This window comes from Bombina bombina, chromosome 8 (genome assembly GCF_027579735.1).
Source record: "Bombina bombina isolate aBomBom1 chromosome 8, aBomBom1.pri, whole genome shotgun sequence".
Lineage (NCBI taxonomy): Eukaryota > Metazoa > Chordata > Amphibia > Anura > Bombinatoridae > Bombina > Bombina bombina.
In genome coordinates, this window is record NC_069506.1 from 17,620,215 (window position 1) to 17,641,054 (window position 20,840).

The 20,840-nt window shown below is 36.1% G+C and overlaps 3 protein-coding genes across 3 annotated transcripts; all 3 read right to left on the reverse strand.

Annotated features, from left to right (window-relative positions):
• Nucleotides 1–291: 291 nt before the first annotated feature.
• LOC128638751 (IgGFc-binding protein-like) lies at nucleotides 292–1,581 on the reverse strand. Its single transcript, XM_053690889.1, has one exon. It carries the CDS (start codon nucleotides 1,579–1,581, stop codon nucleotides 292–294), a length of 1,290 nt encoding a protein of 429 aa, XP_053546864.1.
• Nucleotides 1,582–3,089: 1,508 nt separating this feature from the next.
• Nucleotides 3,090–10,904, reverse strand: LOC128638752 (IgGFc-binding protein-like). Its single transcript, XM_053690890.1, has 5 exons — nucleotides 10,670–10,904; nucleotides 8,944–8,982; nucleotides 6,368–7,594; nucleotides 6,129–6,158; nucleotides 3,090–3,289 (listed from the first exon to the last, which is right to left on the reverse strand). The coding sequence occupies exons 1-5, from the start codon at nucleotides 10,902–10,904 to the stop codon at nucleotides 3,090–3,092; spliced, it is 1,731 nt and encodes a 576-aa protein (XP_053546865.1).
• A 1,163-nt stretch (nucleotides 10,905–12,067) lies between these two features.
• LOC128638753 (IgGFc-binding protein-like) lies at nucleotides 12,068–19,432 on the reverse strand. Its single transcript, XM_053690891.1, has 7 exons — nucleotides 19,378–19,432; nucleotides 19,015–19,050; nucleotides 17,520–18,746; nucleotides 17,249–17,278; nucleotides 16,246–16,284; nucleotides 13,794–13,832; nucleotides 12,068–12,177 (listed from the first exon to the last, which is right to left on the reverse strand). The coding sequence occupies exons 1-7, from the start codon at nucleotides 19,430–19,432 to the stop codon at nucleotides 12,068–12,070; spliced, it is 1,536 nt and encodes a 511-aa protein (XP_053546866.1).
• Between the last annotated feature and the right edge of the window lie 1,408 nt (nucleotides 19,433–20,840).

Below are 20,840 nucleotides of genomic sequence, written 5' to 3' on the forward strand. Positions count from 1 at the left end.
GAAGAAAATTTAACTAATCTATTACATCCTACAACTGGAAAAATTAATGGTTATAACAACTCCTCATGCAATCTAAGGGTTATAACAACTTCTTATGAAATCTAATTGCAGTCTTTAAACTTTTCTCAGAATGAGGAATTACATTGTCTATGTATGCTGGGTTAAATTTTATATTGATATCTCCAGTATATGGGATCATACAACTGATATAGCAGTAAAGACAAATAATAATTAATAATTAGATACATTTTTGTTGTGAGTTGGGCTCTAGCTCCAAATCTCTTTTGGAATCTACCAATACCCTTGTTGCAAAACAAGGAATTCAAATAGAAACATACCACTGATACATGGTGCAACAGATCCATATCCAATACGTTCTGAAAATCCAATACTCAGAAGACCAAATGGGAACTTAACATTCTCCACAATGTGAGAGCTAAATCCACCTCCATAGCTGTACTCTCCCCATGAATAGTCTGTTCCTGGGAAAACCTTCCACTGTATATTTTGGGGAGCCTTTCCATCAAAGGTAATCTCAGAAAGATCTGTGGTCTTTGCTAATAAGATAGCCAGATTAGTATCAAATTTGTCTTGGCCAACAATGGCAAACATATTGCCAAATTTATCAATGTCTGGGATATTAGTAAGGAATGGATCAAATGTTTTGTCTTTGTATATTCCTCCAGTGCCGTAGAGCAACATCTGAATCCTATTACTGGCTACTACGGATAAAGGTGAATTTTCCCTAATTTCGAATTGAGTAACTTCTCCAGCTTTTAAGTCTTTATTTCCTTTATCTTTACCAGAATAGTATTCCAGAGAAGTGTCTTGTGAAGCCACCACAAATGTTATATCATACTTTGTCTGGAAGGACATGCTTGGTACAAAGAATGTAGTCCCCCAGCTGGTTACAGGTAGGAGCTGTTCATAAACATAATCACAAGCTCCATTCTTCTCTGAGCACGTATGTCCAGTCAATACAGCTATAGGATTCTTAGCAATAATTTTGGTTCCGGACAAGTCATCTGTACTTTGGATTTGGACTGCTTGAAATGGTTCTAGAGTTAGTGTGAGAGTGCTGCCTGCTGGATGTGTCACCCCATTTAGATTCACAGATCCTTTGAGAAAGATATCAACAGTGTTTGGGGTTTTATATGTAATTACAGAGAACTGTTTGTATTCTGATTCGATCTTCCAAGGAGGAGTAATTATGTAATATTCAACCCCTAGTTGGTACACTGGATACAGCAAAGCGGTGTCAGCACTGGCGTATTTGTAGTTCCTAGAAACCACAGTTATATCAGCTTGAGATTTAATGATCACTGAGGATGAGAACATGCCCGTCCCATGCATCTCCACTGGTGCAGTAATAGGAACTGGTATTGCTTCCCCTTTACCAACAATGAGATCTTTCCTGAAATCTGACTTGTTTATGGTGATGGAAACCGAAGTGGAAGGAGAAGATCCAATCACCAAGAGCTCCAACTGTGGAACCTCTTCAGGTTTATGATTCTGCATGAAAGCTGTGATAAACTCACTTCCGAGTGGACTTCCTGGCCACAATCCTATACAGAAGAGCATAACCCACAGTAAGCAAAAGAACATATTATATTCATTTCATTTTTTTATATATTATGAAACTAAAAAATTTGAGTTTTAACTATTTTAATGTATCTTTATTTGCATATTTTGGGCAATACCCTAATTCTGCCATTTTACTTGCTCTCCTACTTAAAGGTACTTTAAGGTATTTTTTATAAATTCATAATACTTAAATTACAGGACAAATAGACAAAATAAATAATTCAAGTGTATTGCAAAGTCATTTCACTAAGCACAACTAAAGTTTTTATGAGGAATTACATTTTGATTTAAATGTCCCTTTAACATATCATTCTACATATACAGTATATATTTTAGTTTCTCCTAGTTCTTTTATAATTATTTTCTTTTTGTCTGTTACTATTTTGTCTTCTCATCTTTAATTCCCCCCACACACATCATTAATACAGAATTTATCAGCTCCCACTGCTAATTGGAGCTTCCTATTGGCAAGCGCGCACAAAATCTGGGTTTCTACCACTTCAGTGAACTAGGCGATACCTGAAGTGATATTTTATACATCATTTATGATGAATCAGCTAGTAGACCATAAAAAAACCTTTCAGATACATCTGAGCTATAGAATGACCCAGGGTAGGGAAGGATGAAGCTGACCATACAACAAAAAATGTTTACCTACAGTTTAACCTGTGGTTGTATATTTAAATGACAACAATGAAGGAAAAAAAACAATGTCTAGCAATTTGTCTTAAAATGTTTAACCTGAATCATTCTGTGGTGTAGGATGTGCATAAATTATGCCAGGCTCTTAAAGGGGCATAATAATAATAGTTATTATCAAGATGTTCCTAGGTATTTCCTTTTAGATACTAGATAGATTAGTTTGTCATGATCTATTTCTATTAATACTGATTAATACTTATGATTATGATGTTTTATTCATATAATATTGAATATAATCCCTTATTAAAATGGAATAGTAATAATCTCTCTAGTGCATTCTGATAGACAGATTTCTACCACACATTTGATGCTTTTAATTTAATGGTACTGACCTGTCTGCCAGCATTAAATAACTGACAGATAAACCTATATATTTTATTTACTTTTAATTATTATTGGTGGCAATTCATAGGTTTCCTAGTTCTATAACTGCAGGTTGTTCTGTCTGTTTCTTCCATCCAAGCAAAGCTATTGAGAATTGTAACATATTACAGTTTGTTTTGCCACCTTAAATAAGTTTAAAACAACCATTCGATTGGGCAAATGAAGTCCAAATGTATTTATAACTATTAATCATTAACATTTTATCTTGTATTTACTGCCATGAAGACTTTTAAAGGGACATAAAATACCCTTTGTTTTTATCTAGAAACAGGGGCGGACTAATCAGCCGGGAAAATAGGACCTGGACCGAGGGCCAAGCATGTAGGGGGGCCCACAAATAGCATCTCCATGGCTCCTGGTGCACTGTTTAAGCTGGGGTTGACAGCTGTCCTATCAGTACCTAAGCAGATAAGTGTGGGTTAATTGAGGGGCCTGGCGCCAGAATGTGGGCCTTGTGCCAGGATGTGGGGATTATTGCATTGGGGGTGACTAGAGTGAAGGGGTCCTGTTGGGGGTCTGTCGCTGTGAGAGCCATGGAGTGTGGGGTCTGACCCTGGAGGTTGAGGGCCCTGTCTATGACCCTTGACGCTGGGGGTACTGGCCTTGGAGGTTGGGGAGCCTGCTGGGGGCAAGACAGGAAGGCTACAATGTTCATTTGCATAAATTTGGGTCAGGGTGAGACAGTGGGGGCCCTTCCCTAATTTTTGCCTGGGGGCCCTGATTGGTCTCAGTCCGCCCCTGTCTAGAAATTGTGCTTTGTTTAGGGTGCTCTCTAAAGAACCCATAAAGCTAAATTTGTAACCTTTTTTTTCCTAGGTGTGAGTGTGAGGCTGGCGCAATTTTTACACAAAAGCAAGAAATGTTTAAAGGGCCAGTGAAATCAAAATTAAGCTAATTTATGTATTTTATTTAATTTTCTTCATTATCGTAATATCTTTTGTTATAAAGCATACCTAGGTAGGCTCAGAAGCAGCAATGCACTACTGGGAGCTAGCTGCCGATTGGTAGCTACACATATTTGCTTCTTGTCATTGGCTCAACCAATGTGTTCAGCTAGCTCCCAGTAGTGCATTGCTTCTCCTTCAACTAAGGATACTAGGGGATTGATGCAAATTTGATAATAGAAGTAAATTGGAAAGTTGTTTAATATATCATGCTCTATCTGAATCATGAAGAACATTTTTAGGTTTTAAATCCCTTTAATATGCTTTTAAAACTTGACTAGCATCTAAAACTCAAATGTGCCAGCTATCAGAAATATTATGATAATCCCTTTGGAAAGATTCAAATAATGATCTCATTAAAGGAATCGTCATACAGACAAGGTTCTCAGGTAGGGAACATGTCCGCCTGTGCTCTCCAACAGCAATGCAAACATCTCTGATAGACGTAAAGATTACTTAAGGGGGTACATTTATTAATGTGCGAGCGGACATGACACAATGTAGAGTATCATGTCCGCCGCATATCGATAAATGCCGACAGCATACACTGTCAGCATTTATCATTGCACCAGCAGTTCTTGTGAACTGCTAGTGCAATGCCGCCCCCTGCAGATTCATGGCCAATCAGCCACTAGCAGTGGTTGTCAATCAACCTGATCATATTGGACCGGGTTGATTTCTGTCCGCTGCCTCAGAGTAGGCAGACAAGTTATGGAGCAGCGGGTCACCGGGAACAAGGGCATCAAGCTCCATACAGAGCTTGATAAATTAACTCCAAGGACTCTCTTGTACAATCGTGCCCCTGCTCTCATGCCATGAATAAAGCTACAACAGAGGTTGTCACTCAGTCCAGGTGATTTAACGTCACCACATCAGCGTGCGTAAGATCACTGCTTCTTAAAGGGACATGGAACCTCAAAAAATTATTTCCTGATTCAGATAGAACATACGTTTGTAAACAACTTTTCATTTTACTTCTATTATGTCATTTGCTTTGTCCTTTTGGTAACCTTTATTGACCTTTATTGAAGAGGTTATCAAAAAAGGATACCAAGAGAATGATGTAAAATTGATAATAGAAGTAAATTGGAAAGTTGTTTAAATTTATATGATCTGAGTCACGAAAGAAAACATTTGGGTTCCATGTGCCTTTAAAGGGACAGTCAACACTTCCGTTAACATTATTTGATATTGAAAAATAAAAACCAAAGATCCGCCTGCACTATACCCCTTCTGCCTTGCCACCTTGCTTCTGTACTAATCACCGTCGCTAACTTCTCTAATACCAGGTAAATATGGCAGCTGAACTCCCCCCACCGTTACGTAGCTGCCTTCTTCTTCAAATGATCAGCAAATCAGAATCCAATCCTCGGTCAGAAATTGCAAGCGCAATTTCTGACCGAGGATTGGTCAGAAATATTAATATATTATAAAAAAATATTAATATTTTTATAACAAACACTGCTATTAAAGAAAACAATTAACAATGTAAATCTGAAGCTTACTCTTTGTCACTGGACGTTGAATTGCAGGTCCTATAAAATAAAATCATACATAAAACTTTGAAAAAAACGACAAAAAATTGAATTTTAAGTAAAAAACCTTTTGTTTCGCTACAAAGTTAAAAAACTACTGACTACAACAAAAGATAATGGGCTAGATTAAGGGGCCGATTTATCAAGCCCGGTATGCAGCCGTATGCAGCTGTTTCCGCAAGAGCCTTCAGGCTCGCCGGAAGCAGGAGTTAAGAAGCAGCGGTCTTAAGAATAGAAGCAAATATATTTGCGCTCCACGTGCAATCTAGCTATTGCAGATGCTTAGGTTTTACTTTGCTGCATCTTAAAGCAGCCATTTTACGAAATATTTGAAATTTTATCTCTTTAAAATGAATTGCGGCGTGCTATGTTTTCATGCATGTGGGGTAGGAACTTTTTCATCAGTCCTGCCATAATCAGCCAGTCAACAATTAATTCTGTTTCCATGTTTCTATTGTACAGGGACTTGATTTAATCACTTCTAATAAATATGCAGTGTAATTTACTTTTTAATCTAGCCGTGCCATTTTAATACCTCGCAGTCCAGCCACCCACTTAAAAACTCTTATTTTTTTGCAAGCTAATAGTTTGAACTGTTCTCCAATCAGTGATCTAGCCGAGTCCTGATTTGAGAACAGTTCAAACAGCTCACGAAAAAAATAGTATTGAGCGGCCGGAGCGCGTGGTATTAGAATGGCACTGCTAGATTAAAAAGTATGTTACAGCACATCTTTATTAGAAGTGATCATTTAAAGTCCAACTAAAATTTACCATCACTTTAACTAAACTTTTGTTTTATGCAAAATTATGTTTAAAATCTTAAATTATCCCTCTTGTGTATGGGTGATAGTTTTTTTCTGTGTTTAAAAACCCTTTAAATTAATCAAAATTTGATTACAAAAAGCATATTCAAAGAAACAGATTTTTTTTTCATTGCTACAAAGGATTTTGCAAATAATCAGATTAAATTGGAAATTACCTTTAGTTCCAACACCTGGGGCTCCAGGTCCTATTTAAAAAAAAATATTCATTATAAAAATAGACTTCTCTTATTATACGGTATAATAGGACAACATATTTAGATATATATAAAATGTACATACTGTGTTGCACTCTTAAAAATTATAACCAGTAGCAAGGATTCAACCAGACATAATAATATTTGTAAAGTAACAAGTGAACAAATACAAAAATTTACATAAAGGTATAGATTATTACCCTTAATACAAGGAGTCAAAGATCCATAGCTAACGCTTGGAGAGTACCCAATGCTCAGGAGACCAAAAGGTACTGTAGGATGTTCCACTGTGTGATAACTGAAGCCACTTCCGTAGTTATATTCTCCCCATGAATACTCTGATCCAGGGAATTCTTTCCATTTAACACCTTCTGGTAACTTCCCATCAACAGTGATTCCTGGTTTATCTGAGGTCTTGATTACAAAAACAGCCAGATTGGTTTCAAACTTGTCTTGTCCAATGAGCTCATAAGCAATTCCAAATCTTTCCGTAGCTGGAACGTTGGTAAGGAAAGGGTCAAACGGTTTACTGTTAAATGTTCCACCGGTGCCAAAAAATAAGACCTGTAGTTTACTATCAGCATTGATATTCAAGGGTGATGATGTTGAAACTTCTAATTGTAGAACCTCTCCAGCTAATAGTTTTTTTATTTCTTCTTCTGATCCTGATTGATAATTTATTTCTGTATCTTTAGCAGGAATAATAAACACAATATCAGACTTGGGCTGGAAGGACATGCCTGGGACAAAGAATGAGTATCCCCAGCTGGTTACAGGCAACAGCTGTTCATACACATGGCCACAATCTCCATTTTTCTGACTACATGTGTGCCCACTGAGGACTGCCACAGGATGATCAGCAACTACCTTAGTGCCAGAGAGATCATCAGTACTCTGAATCTGGACAGCCTGGAAAGGTTTAAGGGTGAGTGTGAGCTTGCTGTCCTTTGGATAATTCTTTCCTTGGAAACTCACAGCTCCTTTTAGGTCAATGTTAACAACTGTGGGATTTTCATGGGTAATCACAGAGAACTCTGGGTAAGCTCCATCTGCCCCCCATGGAGGGGTAATTATATAATACTCAACTCCCCACAGACGCACTGGGTAAAGCAAAGCTGTGTCACTACTGCCGTATTTATAGCTGCGAGAAACAATGGTAACCTCAACATCAGATTTAATCACCAGAGAACTTGGTGATGTGTCTGATCCGCTCATCTCTACATTTGTTGTGATAGGAATAGACACCGTTTCTCCCTCTCCAACCTTCACATCCTTCCTAAAGTCAGATTTGTTAATGGTGACAGAAACAGAGGTGGACGGTTTAGTGCCGGTAACCAGAAGCTCCAGTTGTGGGGTCTCTTTAGGGTCATGATTCTGCATAAACACAGTAACAAACTCTTTGCCCAATGATGTTACATCTTCATAGCCTGGAAAAGCAAGAGATTTTCAACATCACTTTAGTAAAAATGAATAAGACTTCAAATTACAATTAAATTCAAATTAAGAAGCTTTTGTACCTCTAAGTGAACACAATCAAATTAATCCTAAGGAGTATTTTTGTCATATTTGCCAAAAATTATAAAACACTGGGGCTGCGTTTTGAGCTTTACGCTGCTTTTTTGCAGGTGTTAGTTTTTTTTTTCAGCCGTCTCTCCCCCATTGATTCCTATGGGGAAATCGTGCACAAGCACGTTTTAGCAGCTCACCGCTAACGTAAGCAGCACTGGTATTGAGGTGAGATGTGGAGCTAAATTTTGCTCTTCGCTCACTTTTTTGCGGCTAACGCCGGGTTTGTAAAAACCCGTAATACCAGCGCTGTCTGTAAGTGAACGGTGAGCATAAACTGCTCGTTAGCACCGCACATCCTCTAACGCAAAACTCGTAATCTAGGCGAATGTTATTTAAAAATAAGCAAAACTATACATTTTTACAAAAACACTCTCCGATGGACTATATAAATGGATCATCTACAAAACATTTATGCAAAAAAAATCTTGTGTATAATGTCCCTTTAATAGTTACATTTCCATAATTAAGAAAAGTATTAAAAACAAAAAACAATGCTATTTTCAGCTCATACCCCTTTCTACAAATATACACAGCTTTAGAGATATACTCACCAATTGTTTTCAAAGGTACTTTAGTTAAAAGTAAACAAGATACAACAAAAGGTAGCAGATTTTACGGTTGTTTTATTTTACTTTGATGGATAACAATATCCTTCCTTTATTATCACTGTAGTTACAAACTTTTTTTCTAGGTTTCATAATCGAAGTACTGTTTTAACCTTTCAAAATTGAAAGCAGTTAATTTAAATTATGTATTAAAGGGACATGAAATGCAAAATTTTGCTTTCATGATTCAGATAGAGAATACAATTTAAAAAAAAATCCAATTTACTTCTAGTATCAAATTTGCTTTAATCTCTTAATATTCTTTGTTGAAGATATTTCTAGATAGGTAGACAGAAAATAGTGCTGCTATCTAGTGCTCTTGCTAATGTGCAACATTGTTTCAAAACGGCTGCCATATAATACTGCAGACATGTTCACACTCTTGAATCTACCTTCTTGCTTTTCAACAAAGGATAACAAGAAAATGAAGAAAATTTGATAGAAGTAAATTGGGAAGTTGTTTAAAAATGTATATTCTATCTGAATCATGAAAGAAAAATCGTGGGTTTTATGTTCCTTTAAATAATGGCCATTGTTAATCTGGAGTCAAACATTTATTTTGATGAGTATATAAGATTTTATCAGATACAAAACACACTCACGTTCAATCTTCTGACCTGGGGCTGTTGGCTTCTCAGGTTCTGTAAATAATTGTAAAATAGTAAATATGTGAATGCTTTTTTTATATAAATATCTACATATTAATTCCCAGAATGAAGATTAGTGATGTATATTGGAAAAACAAATCACAAAATCTAAGCAGGACTGCTGTTTAGCAAGATAGAGATGTGCCAAAACTATCCTTTTCATAAGGACCTTGGCCCTTTAAATGTCTATTGCCATGTGGTCTCTTTAAGTTATCATTGCATATTCATTAGGGGACTGGTTGACTAAAGTTTCACCTATTTTGTAACTTTTTAGTCAAATAAACCAAGTTGAGAATCTCTAGTGGAATCATTTAAAAAATGTCTACTTATGTAGCCGTGATGACAATTGTTAAAATGATACCTTATCTATTGGTTTCCATAAAATATTTCCCTAACTTATTTATAACTGAAAAATAGTTTAGTAAGAGCATGTAACACACAAAGGAATAAGCACTTCACGTCAATGTCCACATATAATGCAAGAAAAAAGTTCTGGTGCACACCTGAAGGGCCCCCCTTCTATGGGTCCAAGCGTAATAATAGAAGAACACACAGGTAGCACACAAGATAGGCAACAGATACCATTTTAATACAGTGAGCAACGTTTCGGGGCTTCTGCCCCTTTATCAAGCTAACAACAAGTGAATTACAAACAACATTTATAAGGAATGCTTGATCTTGAGGGACCAATCACAAATCAAGGGGAGGGGTTGACAGGAAGTGAGATCACCACTGACCTCATCTAAACATAATGGCTAAACAAGTTTAAACCTTCACTCCCTCAAGTGAAAGGACTCACCTCATTAAAAACAGAAGCAGCAAATTGCCACAAAAATGCCCCAAATCAATAGCAATTATACATTCATATTGCAATCATATTCAATAGGAAATCAATCATATTGGACATTACCAAAGCAATTATATAATGTGTACTATTTATGATATTTATATAAAAGGGAGCAAGTCAAACTCCCTATTAAGTCCCTTAGGGTACATTGTTTCTAATCTCCAGATCCACCTGGCCTCCCTATACAGGAGGTCCTTGGCCCTATTGCCCCCTCTTATGCATCTGGGGGCATGGTCTATAACCACATATCTAAGTTGGCTGGCCTGGTGGCTTTTTTCTATAAAATGAGCAGGTACTGGAAGGTGGGCAGTTTTATCGTTTCTAATAGTAGATTTGTGCTGGCATATACGGTCCTTTAATGCATAGACCACATAGATTGAATTACATGTATAATATCCTTTGACCATAATTTTTTTTCCAGTATATGAATGTGAAACAATGCCCCCTTTAATCACACTGCTACATCGGGCACAGCTCAGACATGGAAAGGTGCCATACTTAGGTATCTTGGCGGGGCATAGCCTGTACCAATCTATTGCCTATAGTATTGCCCCTACGTTATGCCGCTCTAGGGATAGTTAGGGATAGATAGGGATAGAGAATGAAGAAAAATTGATAATAGGAGTAAATTAGAAAGTTGCTTAAAATAGCATGCTCTATCTGAATCATGAAAGAAAAAATTTGGGTTCAATGTCCCTTTAAGTAAAGGCAAATTTTTCTTAATAAGATTAAAAGCTTTTTGACTCATGATGTTATAAGAACTCACAAAATTCAATCTTTTAGATTGAGAAATATTAGACCTCTTTGGGGGATTGTGTAGGGATTTCTCTATACTGTCTAATTCCTGACTGGCATAGCCTCTCTGTGTACATTTGTTTACCATCTCAGCGGATCTGACCTGCTGGATACTAGGGTCTGAGACAATCCTGTCTACCCTTATGAGTTGGGATTTGGGAACACTCTGAAATACTCTCGGGGGATGAAAGCTCCTACGGTGTAACAAAGTGTTACAGTCTGTGGATTTAATGAATAGGTCAGTGGTCAAATGGCCATTTTGCTTGGGCACCATTGTATCTAAGAACTCTACCTTGTGAAAATCCTCTTTACAACTAAATGTTAAGAAAGGGATTGCGCTTTCAATGCTCTTTCTCAACTGTGTCAGTTTGTCAGGGGGCCCCGCCACACAATGAACAAGTCATCTATGTAGCAGAACCACCCCAAACAATACTGATTAAATAATGGATCATTATATATCACCCTTTCCTCAATGGAATCAATGACTAGGCAGGCATACGCTGGGGCCACATTTAGTAAGAGCAGTCATTTTTCATGGTGCTCTGGCAAAATGCCGACGGACATTTGGCCAACAGCATTCTGTCCGACGGACATTTGGCCGACGGACAGAATGCCGAAGCATGTTCCGAGTTCGGCCAAGGCAGATACGCTCCAGAGTGCTCTGTTCTAATCAGAGCCTTGGGTGCCGCAACAGCCTCTGGGAACATAACCATGGGTCCCAGCCCGTACGTCTTGTAATTCTCTGTCTGGGAATTATCTATCGAAACTATCTATCTATCAAATTTATCTATCTATCAAATTTATTTATCTATCTAATCCATCTATCAAATTAATCAATCTATCTATCTATTTATCTATCTATCTCATGGCCGGACTGTTATCTGACAGCCACTTGTCTGTCGGACTATAATCCGTCGGCCAAATGTATGTCGGCCAAATGTTCGTCGGCTAACAGTCCGGCCACATTTTTTATATAGAAACTAATAGCATAAACAAAAAAAAAGAATATTATGATGCACAGATTTTACTTAACATAATGTTTTATTGCATTTTTTTTCTTTTTCTTTACAGGAACATCAAACCTAAAACAAATTATTTCATAATTCATATAGAGAATACAATTTTAAACAACTTTCAAATTGACTTATTCCTCATTCTCTTGGTATCCATTACTGAAGGAGCAGCAGTGCACTACTGGGGGTTAGCTGAACACATTCTAGTGAGTCATTGACAAGAGGCATATGTGTGTGCAGATACCAATCACCAGTATTGCATTGCAGCTCATGAGCCTACCCAGTTATGCATTTGAACTAATGATACCAAGAGAACAAAGCAAATTAGATAATAGAAGTAAACTGGAAAGTTGCTAAAAATGGCATGTTCAATCTAAGTGTTTCTCAACCCCAGTCCTTAAGTTACCATTTACTGGCCAAATGTTCATGATCCAAACACTCTAACTGCTGTTCTAAAGTTCCAACTCGGAAGTGCATCACTATAAAATGTCCCCCTGCTTGGAGAGCTGATAACACGGTTGATCAGACCATAAGCTAAAAGCCAGGCAGAAAATAAAAACTACAAGGTGTGTTGTGAAATGAAACCCCAAGTTTATTGCATCCAAATTAAAAACAGCTGCATGCAAATAGGGTAGCATCTAGGAGAGTAAGCGCCACTGGAGGGCGCAAATGCATCAGCTTTCTCCTCTCCTAGGTGCTAGCCTGTCTGCATGTTGCTGTTTTTAATTTGAATGCACTAAAATGAGATTTTATTTTACAGCACACCTTTGTGGTGCCGTTTTTCTATTTTGTGACCCATATCTGAACTAGAGCACAGGTGAAACATTTAGGATCAGTAACCAAGCTTACTAACCTGTTCTCACCTATCAGCTATTTTTTTGTTAATATATCATGAAAACCAGGCCTGTTAGGAGTGCTTAGGGACTAGAGTTGAGAAACACTACTCTATCTGAGTCATTAAAGTTTAATTTTGACTTTACTGGTCCTTTAAAGGGACACTAAACCTGTTTTATTTTTTCTTTAATGATTCAGATAGAGCATGCAATTTTAAGCAATTTTCTAATATACTCCTATTATCAATTTTTCTTCGTTCTCTTGCTATCTTTATTTAAAAAGCAGGAATGTGATGCATAGGAACAGGCCCATTTTTGGTTGAGAACCTGGGTTATGCTTGCTTATTGGTGGGTAAATGTCAACCTCCAATAAGCAAGCGCTATCCATGGTGCTGTACCTAAAATGGTCTGGCTGCTAATATTTACATTCCTGCTTTTAAAACAAAGATAGCAAGAGAATGAAGAAAATTTGATAATAGGAGTAAATTAGAAAGTTGCTTAAAATGTCATGCTCTATCTGAATCATGAAAGAAAAAAATTGGGTTCAGTATCCCTTTAAAAATACAATTACTATTACATAAAAGTAGAATGTTATTTGTCAATTGTCTGTCAAGGGTTGCAATTAATTCTAATTAAAGGCATTTAAAATATGACCATGTTAAGCTGGAGTCAAACATTGATTTGATATTCAAAACTCACTCACTTATAATTCTCTCAGGTTCTGTAAACAATTTTAAAGTAGCAAACGTTTAATTAATTTTCAATTAATAAATATCCCCATTTTAATTCCCAAAAGATGAACATTAGTAATGTACATTAAAGGGACACTAAACCCAATTTGTTTTCTTTCATGATTCGGATAGAGCATGCAATTTTAAGCAACATTCTAATTTACTCCTATTATATTTTTTTCATCATTCTCTTGCTATCTTTATTTAAAAAACAGGAATGTGATGTATAGGAGACGGCCCATTTTTGGTTGAGAACCTGGGTTATGCTTGCTTATTGGTGGGTAAATGTAAGCCTCCAATAAGCAAGCGCTATCCATGGGTGCTGAACCTAAAATGGGCTGGCTGCTAAGATTTACATTACTACAGTACTTTTAAAATAAAGATAGCAAGAGAGCAAAGAAAAATTGATAATAGGAGTAAATTAGAAAAAAATTGGGTTCAGTGTCCCTTTAAGTGAAATTAAAAAAATCTAATCAAGACCACTGTGTGCGCTTAAAACGTCCATTGTCATGTGGTCTCATTAAGTTAGCAAAGATATTTATTAACTTGGATATCAGAGAATATCAGATGCAAAACGAGAACTCACTTTCAATCTTCTCGCCTGGGGTTGTTGGCTTCTCAGGTTCTGTAAACAATTGTAAAGAAGTAAAAGTGTTAATTAATTTTCAATAAATAAATATCCAAATATTCATTCCCAAAAGATGATCATCAAGGATATACATTGGGGGGAAGTTCACAAAAACTAAACAAGACCACTGTGTTCACTTAAAATGTCCTATGCTGTAATGTTCATTAGGGAATGTTTGTCTAAAATATAATGTATTTTCTACTTTTTTGACAAATAAACCAAGTTCAGCAATGCTAGTGGCAGTGAGATCAATTAAAATTGTCAACTCGTACAGCCATACAGCCATCTTTAAATCATGACACTAGTACCTTATTTATTAGTTTCCCATACAATAATTCCCTAACTTATCTATAACTAGAACTGGGTATATTCTTATAAGAAGTGTTTTATATTTTTGTTTTTTTAAACCAACTTAAAAAATAAAAGAATAAAAGGCATATATTTTATTTCTAAGAGCGTTTTTATAACATTTGCTTTTTTAAACTTAATTATTAACTTTTATTCTAAAAAAAAAAAATAGTATTTCTGTTTTAATGCTTTGGCAAGCCATATATTTTATTTACTGTATTGTGCATATTTAGTTACATTTGAATTTCATATACAAATAGGACAAAACTATGCCCTCCCTTTTCAGCTCTTCCTCTGGAACTATTGGCTGTTCCGGTTCTGTAAACAATTATAAATAAGCAACATTTTTTACATGATTGAACAGAAACTAATTGTCACAAATACATTTCTTAAGATCATATACAGTGATGTACAATTATCTGTCAGGTGTTGCCGTTATGTCTAATTACAGACATTTAACATAATGCCCCTGTTAAGATGAAGTTAAACATTGATTTGATACACAAAACCCACTCACTTTCAATCTGCTCACCTGGGGCTGTTGGCTTCTCAGGTTTTGTAAACAGTTTTTAAGTAGCAAAAGTGTTAATTAATTTTGAATAAATAAATAAATAAATATCCACATATAAATTCCAAAAAAATTAACATCAGTGATTTACGAGTGAAATTAAAAAATCTAAGCAAGACCACTGTGCGTGCTTGAAACGTCCATTGTCATGTGGTCTCATTAAGTTAACAGAGCATATTTATTAACTAAGGCCTAGATTACGAATGGAGCGCAATATTGCGCTATCACAAGCTCATGGGAGCATTAACCAGCCCCTTGTAATGGCTGGTTATTTAAATTTGCCCCTTTACGGGCACACGTTAAGATACCGCTGCACTCATAATCTAGCCCTAAATGTTTGATGTGGATATCAGAGAATATCAGATGCAAAACACGCACTTACTTTCAAAACAATTGTAAAGAACCAAAAGTGTTGTGTTTAAATAAATAAATATCCACATACTCATTCCCAAAATATGAACATCAATGAAGTTTATAAAAACTTAAAACTTAAACCGTCATGTTATCACTTCATATTCATTAGGGGGATGTCTGCCTAAAATATCATGTATTTTGTACTTTTTTGGCCAACAAACTAAGTTCAGCAAGGGATCAGTCAATATTGTCAACTCATACAGCCATCTTGAAATCATGACATTGGTACCTTACTTATAAGTTTATAGAGATGTGCATTCATTCCAATAATCAGATTTTCATTTTAACAAAACAAATATCTTAATAAATGCACAAAGAGATTTAAAGAAAAACAAAAATTAATGCTGAATTCATTCATTTCCTTTATTTCTTTAAGGGGTTAATAGTTACTTTAACAGGCTCTGGAGATCGCACTATCCCAATCTTCTTCTTGCCAGAGACCTGGTCATGCTAGAAGGAGGCTTTACAATCTCAGCTCCCAGGACCTGCACTAAAGTTAAGGCCGGTCCTGGGAACAAAGAGAGTTAAGCCGCAGTTATCGTGGCCATAGTTCTGGCAAGAAGAGGATCTAGTTAACCTAAAGGTATTTTAGCTACAAGTGAACTTTTTACCTGTGGCTTTGAAACATTTAAATTTGTTTTAATGAAAACGAATATAAAGGTTTAACTAAATTTAGTATTCGTTTAGTTTTAAACAAAACAAATAACAAATAGTGCAGACACCAAATATTCAGGGAAAGAAATATCTGTCAAAATTCTGAATGAAAATTTCTTGGCTGCACATTTCTATTAGTTTCCCAAAAAAAGAATTCCCTAACTTTTCTACAACTAGAACTAGGAATATTAATATAAGAAAGGTATTTATTTATTTAAGCCAACTAACAAAATACAAAATGGCCAAGACTTTATTTCTAAGAATATGTTTTTGCTTTAAATAAGTAATTTTATTATAAAATAATATTAATGATATTTTTTCATTTTTTTTTGGCGAGCCATAACTTTTTAGATTTACTTTAATATTCATATTTAATTAAATTTCCAATTTGCATTTCATATAAATAGGGTAAAACTATGCACTCACTTTTCAGCTCTTCCTCTGGAACTGTTGGCTGTTCAGGTTCTGTAAACAATTATAAAGCAACATTTTTACATGATTGAACATAAACTAATATTCACAAATACATTTCTGAAGATCATGATCAGTGATGTACAATTATCTGTCAGGTGTTGCAGCTAAGTCTAATTACAGACATTGAAATATGTCCCTTGTTAAGCTGGAGTCAAACATTGATTTGATACACAAACACATACTTGTGCAATGATAAATATGTCCCTTGTTAAGCTGGAGTAAAACATTGATTTGATACACAAACACATACTTGTGCAATGATAAATATGGATAGCAGATGCAGAATTCAGACAGTGAAACCTACAGAATTACTTTGCATAAAAGATATGTGTGATGTGTGTGTATAAATATATATATATACACACAAAACTAGAGGGACAGATTTTGTTTACATTTAATTTTTAGTATGAATTATTAATATATAAGATTTTCCGAAATGTATGGCAGTGTTGGTTTCACATTATATGTACTGTAAATGAATAGGAGAAACACTTGCTTTTTAGAGAAGACATTTACATTTTTACTTAAAAATAATTGTGTTCAAATAACAACTATTTGATATACTCCTAGGACACAGAGCATATATTCACTTGTTATCTTTTCCCCAGAAGCTGTTGGCTCTTTAGGTTCTGTAAACAATGCTATATACATGTTTAATTCATGTTACGTTACCTAGTATGTAAATATACAACTACAAATATCCCGATCAATGAAGTACGATTGTCTGATACTTTCAACTTGTATTGTACTATGTGCTCTCACTAACAGTCTGGTTTTACAAAAGCCCACAACTCTCACAAGGTGAGAGTTAATAATCCATCAGCACTACGAGATCTCTATCTTCTAGAGAGGAACATTTCACAGTATCTTACTTATGGATTTTCCCCAATCAATTATTTTTATTTTTTTTCCTTTATAAATATTTCACAAAAAATCAGATGTAACTAGAACTTACTTTTAATCCCTGTACTTGGTGCTCCAGGCCCTATTTAAAAAAAAAAAAAAAAATAACATTATATCAATGCAACACTTACACGCACACACACATATATATATATACTGTATATAAACACACACATTTTGATTGAAAAACCTACAAATAAGATTGAACTAAAGCTGGACAAACACATATATATATAAATATATATATATATATATATATATATATATATATATATATATAGAGAGAGAGAGAGAGAGAGAGAGAGAGAGAGAGAGATTATTACCCCTGATAGAAGGTGCCACAGATCCGTAGCTAACACTTGGAGAGTACCCAATGCTCAGCAGACCAAAAGGTTCTGTAGGATGTTCCACTGTGTGATAACTGAAGCCACTTCCGTAGTTATATTCTCCCCACGAATACTTTGATCCAGGGAATTCTTTCCATTTAACACCTTCTGGTAACTTCCCATCAACAGTGATTCCTGGTTTATCTGAGGTCTTGATTACAAAAACAGCCAGATTGGTTTCAAACTTGTCTTGTCCAATGAGCTCATAAGCAATAGCAAATCTTTCAGTAGCTGGAACATTGGTAAGGAAAGGGTCAAATGGTTTAGTGTTGAATGTCCCACCAGTACCAAAAAATAAGACCTGTAGTTTACTATCAGCATTGATATTCAATGGTGATGATGCTGTAACTTCTAATTGTAGAACCTCTCCAGCTAATAGTTCTTTTATTTCTTCTTCTGATCCTGATTGATAATTTATTTCTGTATCTTTAGCAGGAATAATAAACACAATATCAGACTTGGGCTGGAAGGACATGCCTGGGACAAAGAATGAGTATCCCCAGCTGGTTACAGGCAACAGCTGTTCATACACATGGCCACAATCTCCATTTTTCTGACTACATGTGTGCCCACTGAGGACTGCCACAGGATGATCAGCAACTACCTTAGTGCCAGAGAGATCATCAGTACTCTGAATCTGGACAGCCTGGAAAGGTTTAAGGCTGAGTGTGAGCTTGCTGTCCTTTGGATAATTCTTTCCTTGGAAACTCACAGCTCCTTTTAGGTCAATGTTAACAATTGTTGGATTTTCATGGGTAATCACAGAGAACTCTGGGTAAGCTCCATCTGCCCCCCATGGAGGGGTAATTATATAATACTCAACTCCCCACAGACGCACTGGGTAAAGCAAAGCTGTGTCACTACTGCCGTATTTATAGCTGCGAGAAACAATGGTAACCTCAACATCAGATTTAATCACTAGAGAACTTGGTGATGTGTCTGATCCGCTCATCTCTACATTTGTTGTGATAGGAATAGACACTGTTTCTCCCTCTCCAACCTTCACGTCCTTCCTAAAGTCAGATTTGTTAATTGTGACAGAAACAGAGGTGGACGGTTTAGTGCCGGTAACCAAAAGCTCCAGTTGTGGGGTCTCTTTAGGGTCATGATTCTGCATAAACACAGTAACAAACTCTTTGCCCAGTGACGTCAAATCTTCATAGCCTGTAAAATTATAGAAAAAGGAAGAGATTTCCAACATCAGTTTATTATAAAAATAAAACCTGAAATTACCATTTAATTTAAATTAAAAACATTAATACCAATATGTGAACATAAAACAAATTAATCCTATGGAGTTTTTTTGCAATATTTCCCAATAGTGTTAAAAATACTACTTCTCTATTCACCTTATTAATTACTTAATATATTTATTTATATAATTAAGATAAGTGATAAAAACAAATAAATAAAAACTGTATTTGAGACTCACCGCCTGGTTTCTCAGGTACTTTAGTTGAAGGGAATTCTGTTATGGAAACAAGAAACAATAAAGATAATAGATTTTAGCAATATTTTATTTTACATTGAGGACAATATTATTTGAATTAAATTCATTTTAGTAATATTTTTTTTTCTAACAGGACTTCTTTTTATTATGCTCCATTTCATAACAAGACTCAATGTCCTTCTTTTACTCTCACTGTAGTTGTACACTTATGTTGTAGGCTTCATAATTTAAGCACCGTATTACACTTTCTAAACTGAAATTAGTTTAATTATGGCTTGTTAATCTGGAATCAAACATTATTTGATGCGTATATGAGAGGATATGTGATACAAAACAAGCACTCACTTTCAATCTTCTCGCCTGGGGCTGTTGGGGCCTCAGGTTCTGTAAATTTTCCCATTCCCTAAATGAAGCTTGGTGATGTACAGGGAGTGCAGAATTATTAGGCAAATTAGTATTTTGACCACATCATCCTCTTTATGCATGTTGTCTTACTCCAAGCTGTATAGGCTCGAAAGCCTACTACCAATTAAGCATATTAGGTGATGTGCATCTCTGTAATGAGAAGGGGTGTGGTCTAATGACATCAACATCCTATATCAGGTGTGCATAATTATTAGGCAACTTCCTTTCCTTTAGCAAAATGGGTCAAAAGAAGGACTTGACAGGCTTAGAAAAGTCAAAAATAGTGAGATATCTTGCAGAGGGATGCAGCACTCTTAAAATTGCAAAGCATCTGAAGCGTGATCATCGAACAATCAAGCGTTTCATTCAAAATAGTCAACAGGGTCGCAAGAAGCGTGTGGAAAAACCAAGGCGCAAAATAACTGCCCATGAACTGAGAAAAGTCAAGCGTGCAGCTGCCAAGATGCCACTTGCCACCAGTTTGGCCATATTTCAGAGCTGCAACATCACTGGAGTGCCCAAAAGCACAAGGTGTGCAATACTCAGAGACATGGCCAAGGTAAGAAAGGCTGAAAGACGACCACCACTGAACAAGACACACAAGCTGAAACGTCAAGACTGGGCCAAGAAATATCTCAAGACTGATTTTTCTAAGGTTTTATGGACTGATGAAATGAGAGTGAGTCTTGATGGGCCAGATGGATGGGCCTGTGGCTGGATTGGTAAAGGGCAGAGAGCTCTAGTCCGACTCAGATGCCAGCAAGGTGGAGGTGGAGTACTGGTTTGGGCTGGTATCATCAAAGATGAGCTTGTTGAGGATGGAGTCAAGCTCAACTCCCAGTCCTACTGCCAGTTTCTGGAAGACACCTTCTTCAAGCAGTGGTACAGGAAGAAGTCTGCATCCTTCAAGAAAAACATGATTTTCATGCAGGACAATGCTCCATCACACTCGTCCAAGTACTCCACAGCGTGGCTGGCAAGAAAGGGTATAAAAGAAGAAAATCTAATGACATGGCCTCCTTGTTCACCTGATCTGAACCCCATTGAGAACCTGTGGTCCATCATCAAATGTGAGATTTACAAGGAGGGAAAACAGTACACCTCTCTGAACAGTGTCTGGGAGGCTGTGGTTGCTGCTGCACGCAATGTTGATGGTGAACAGATCAAAACACTGACAGAATCCATGGATGGCAGGCTTTTGAGTGTCCTTGCAAAGAAAGGTGGCTATATTGGTCACTGATTTGTTTTTGTTTTGTTTTTGAATGTCAGAAATGTATATTTGTGAATGTTGAGATGTTATATTGGTTTCACTGGTAAAAATAAATAATTGAAATGGGTATATATTTGTTTTTTGTTAAGTTGCCTAATATTTATGCACAGTAATAGTCACCTACACACACAGA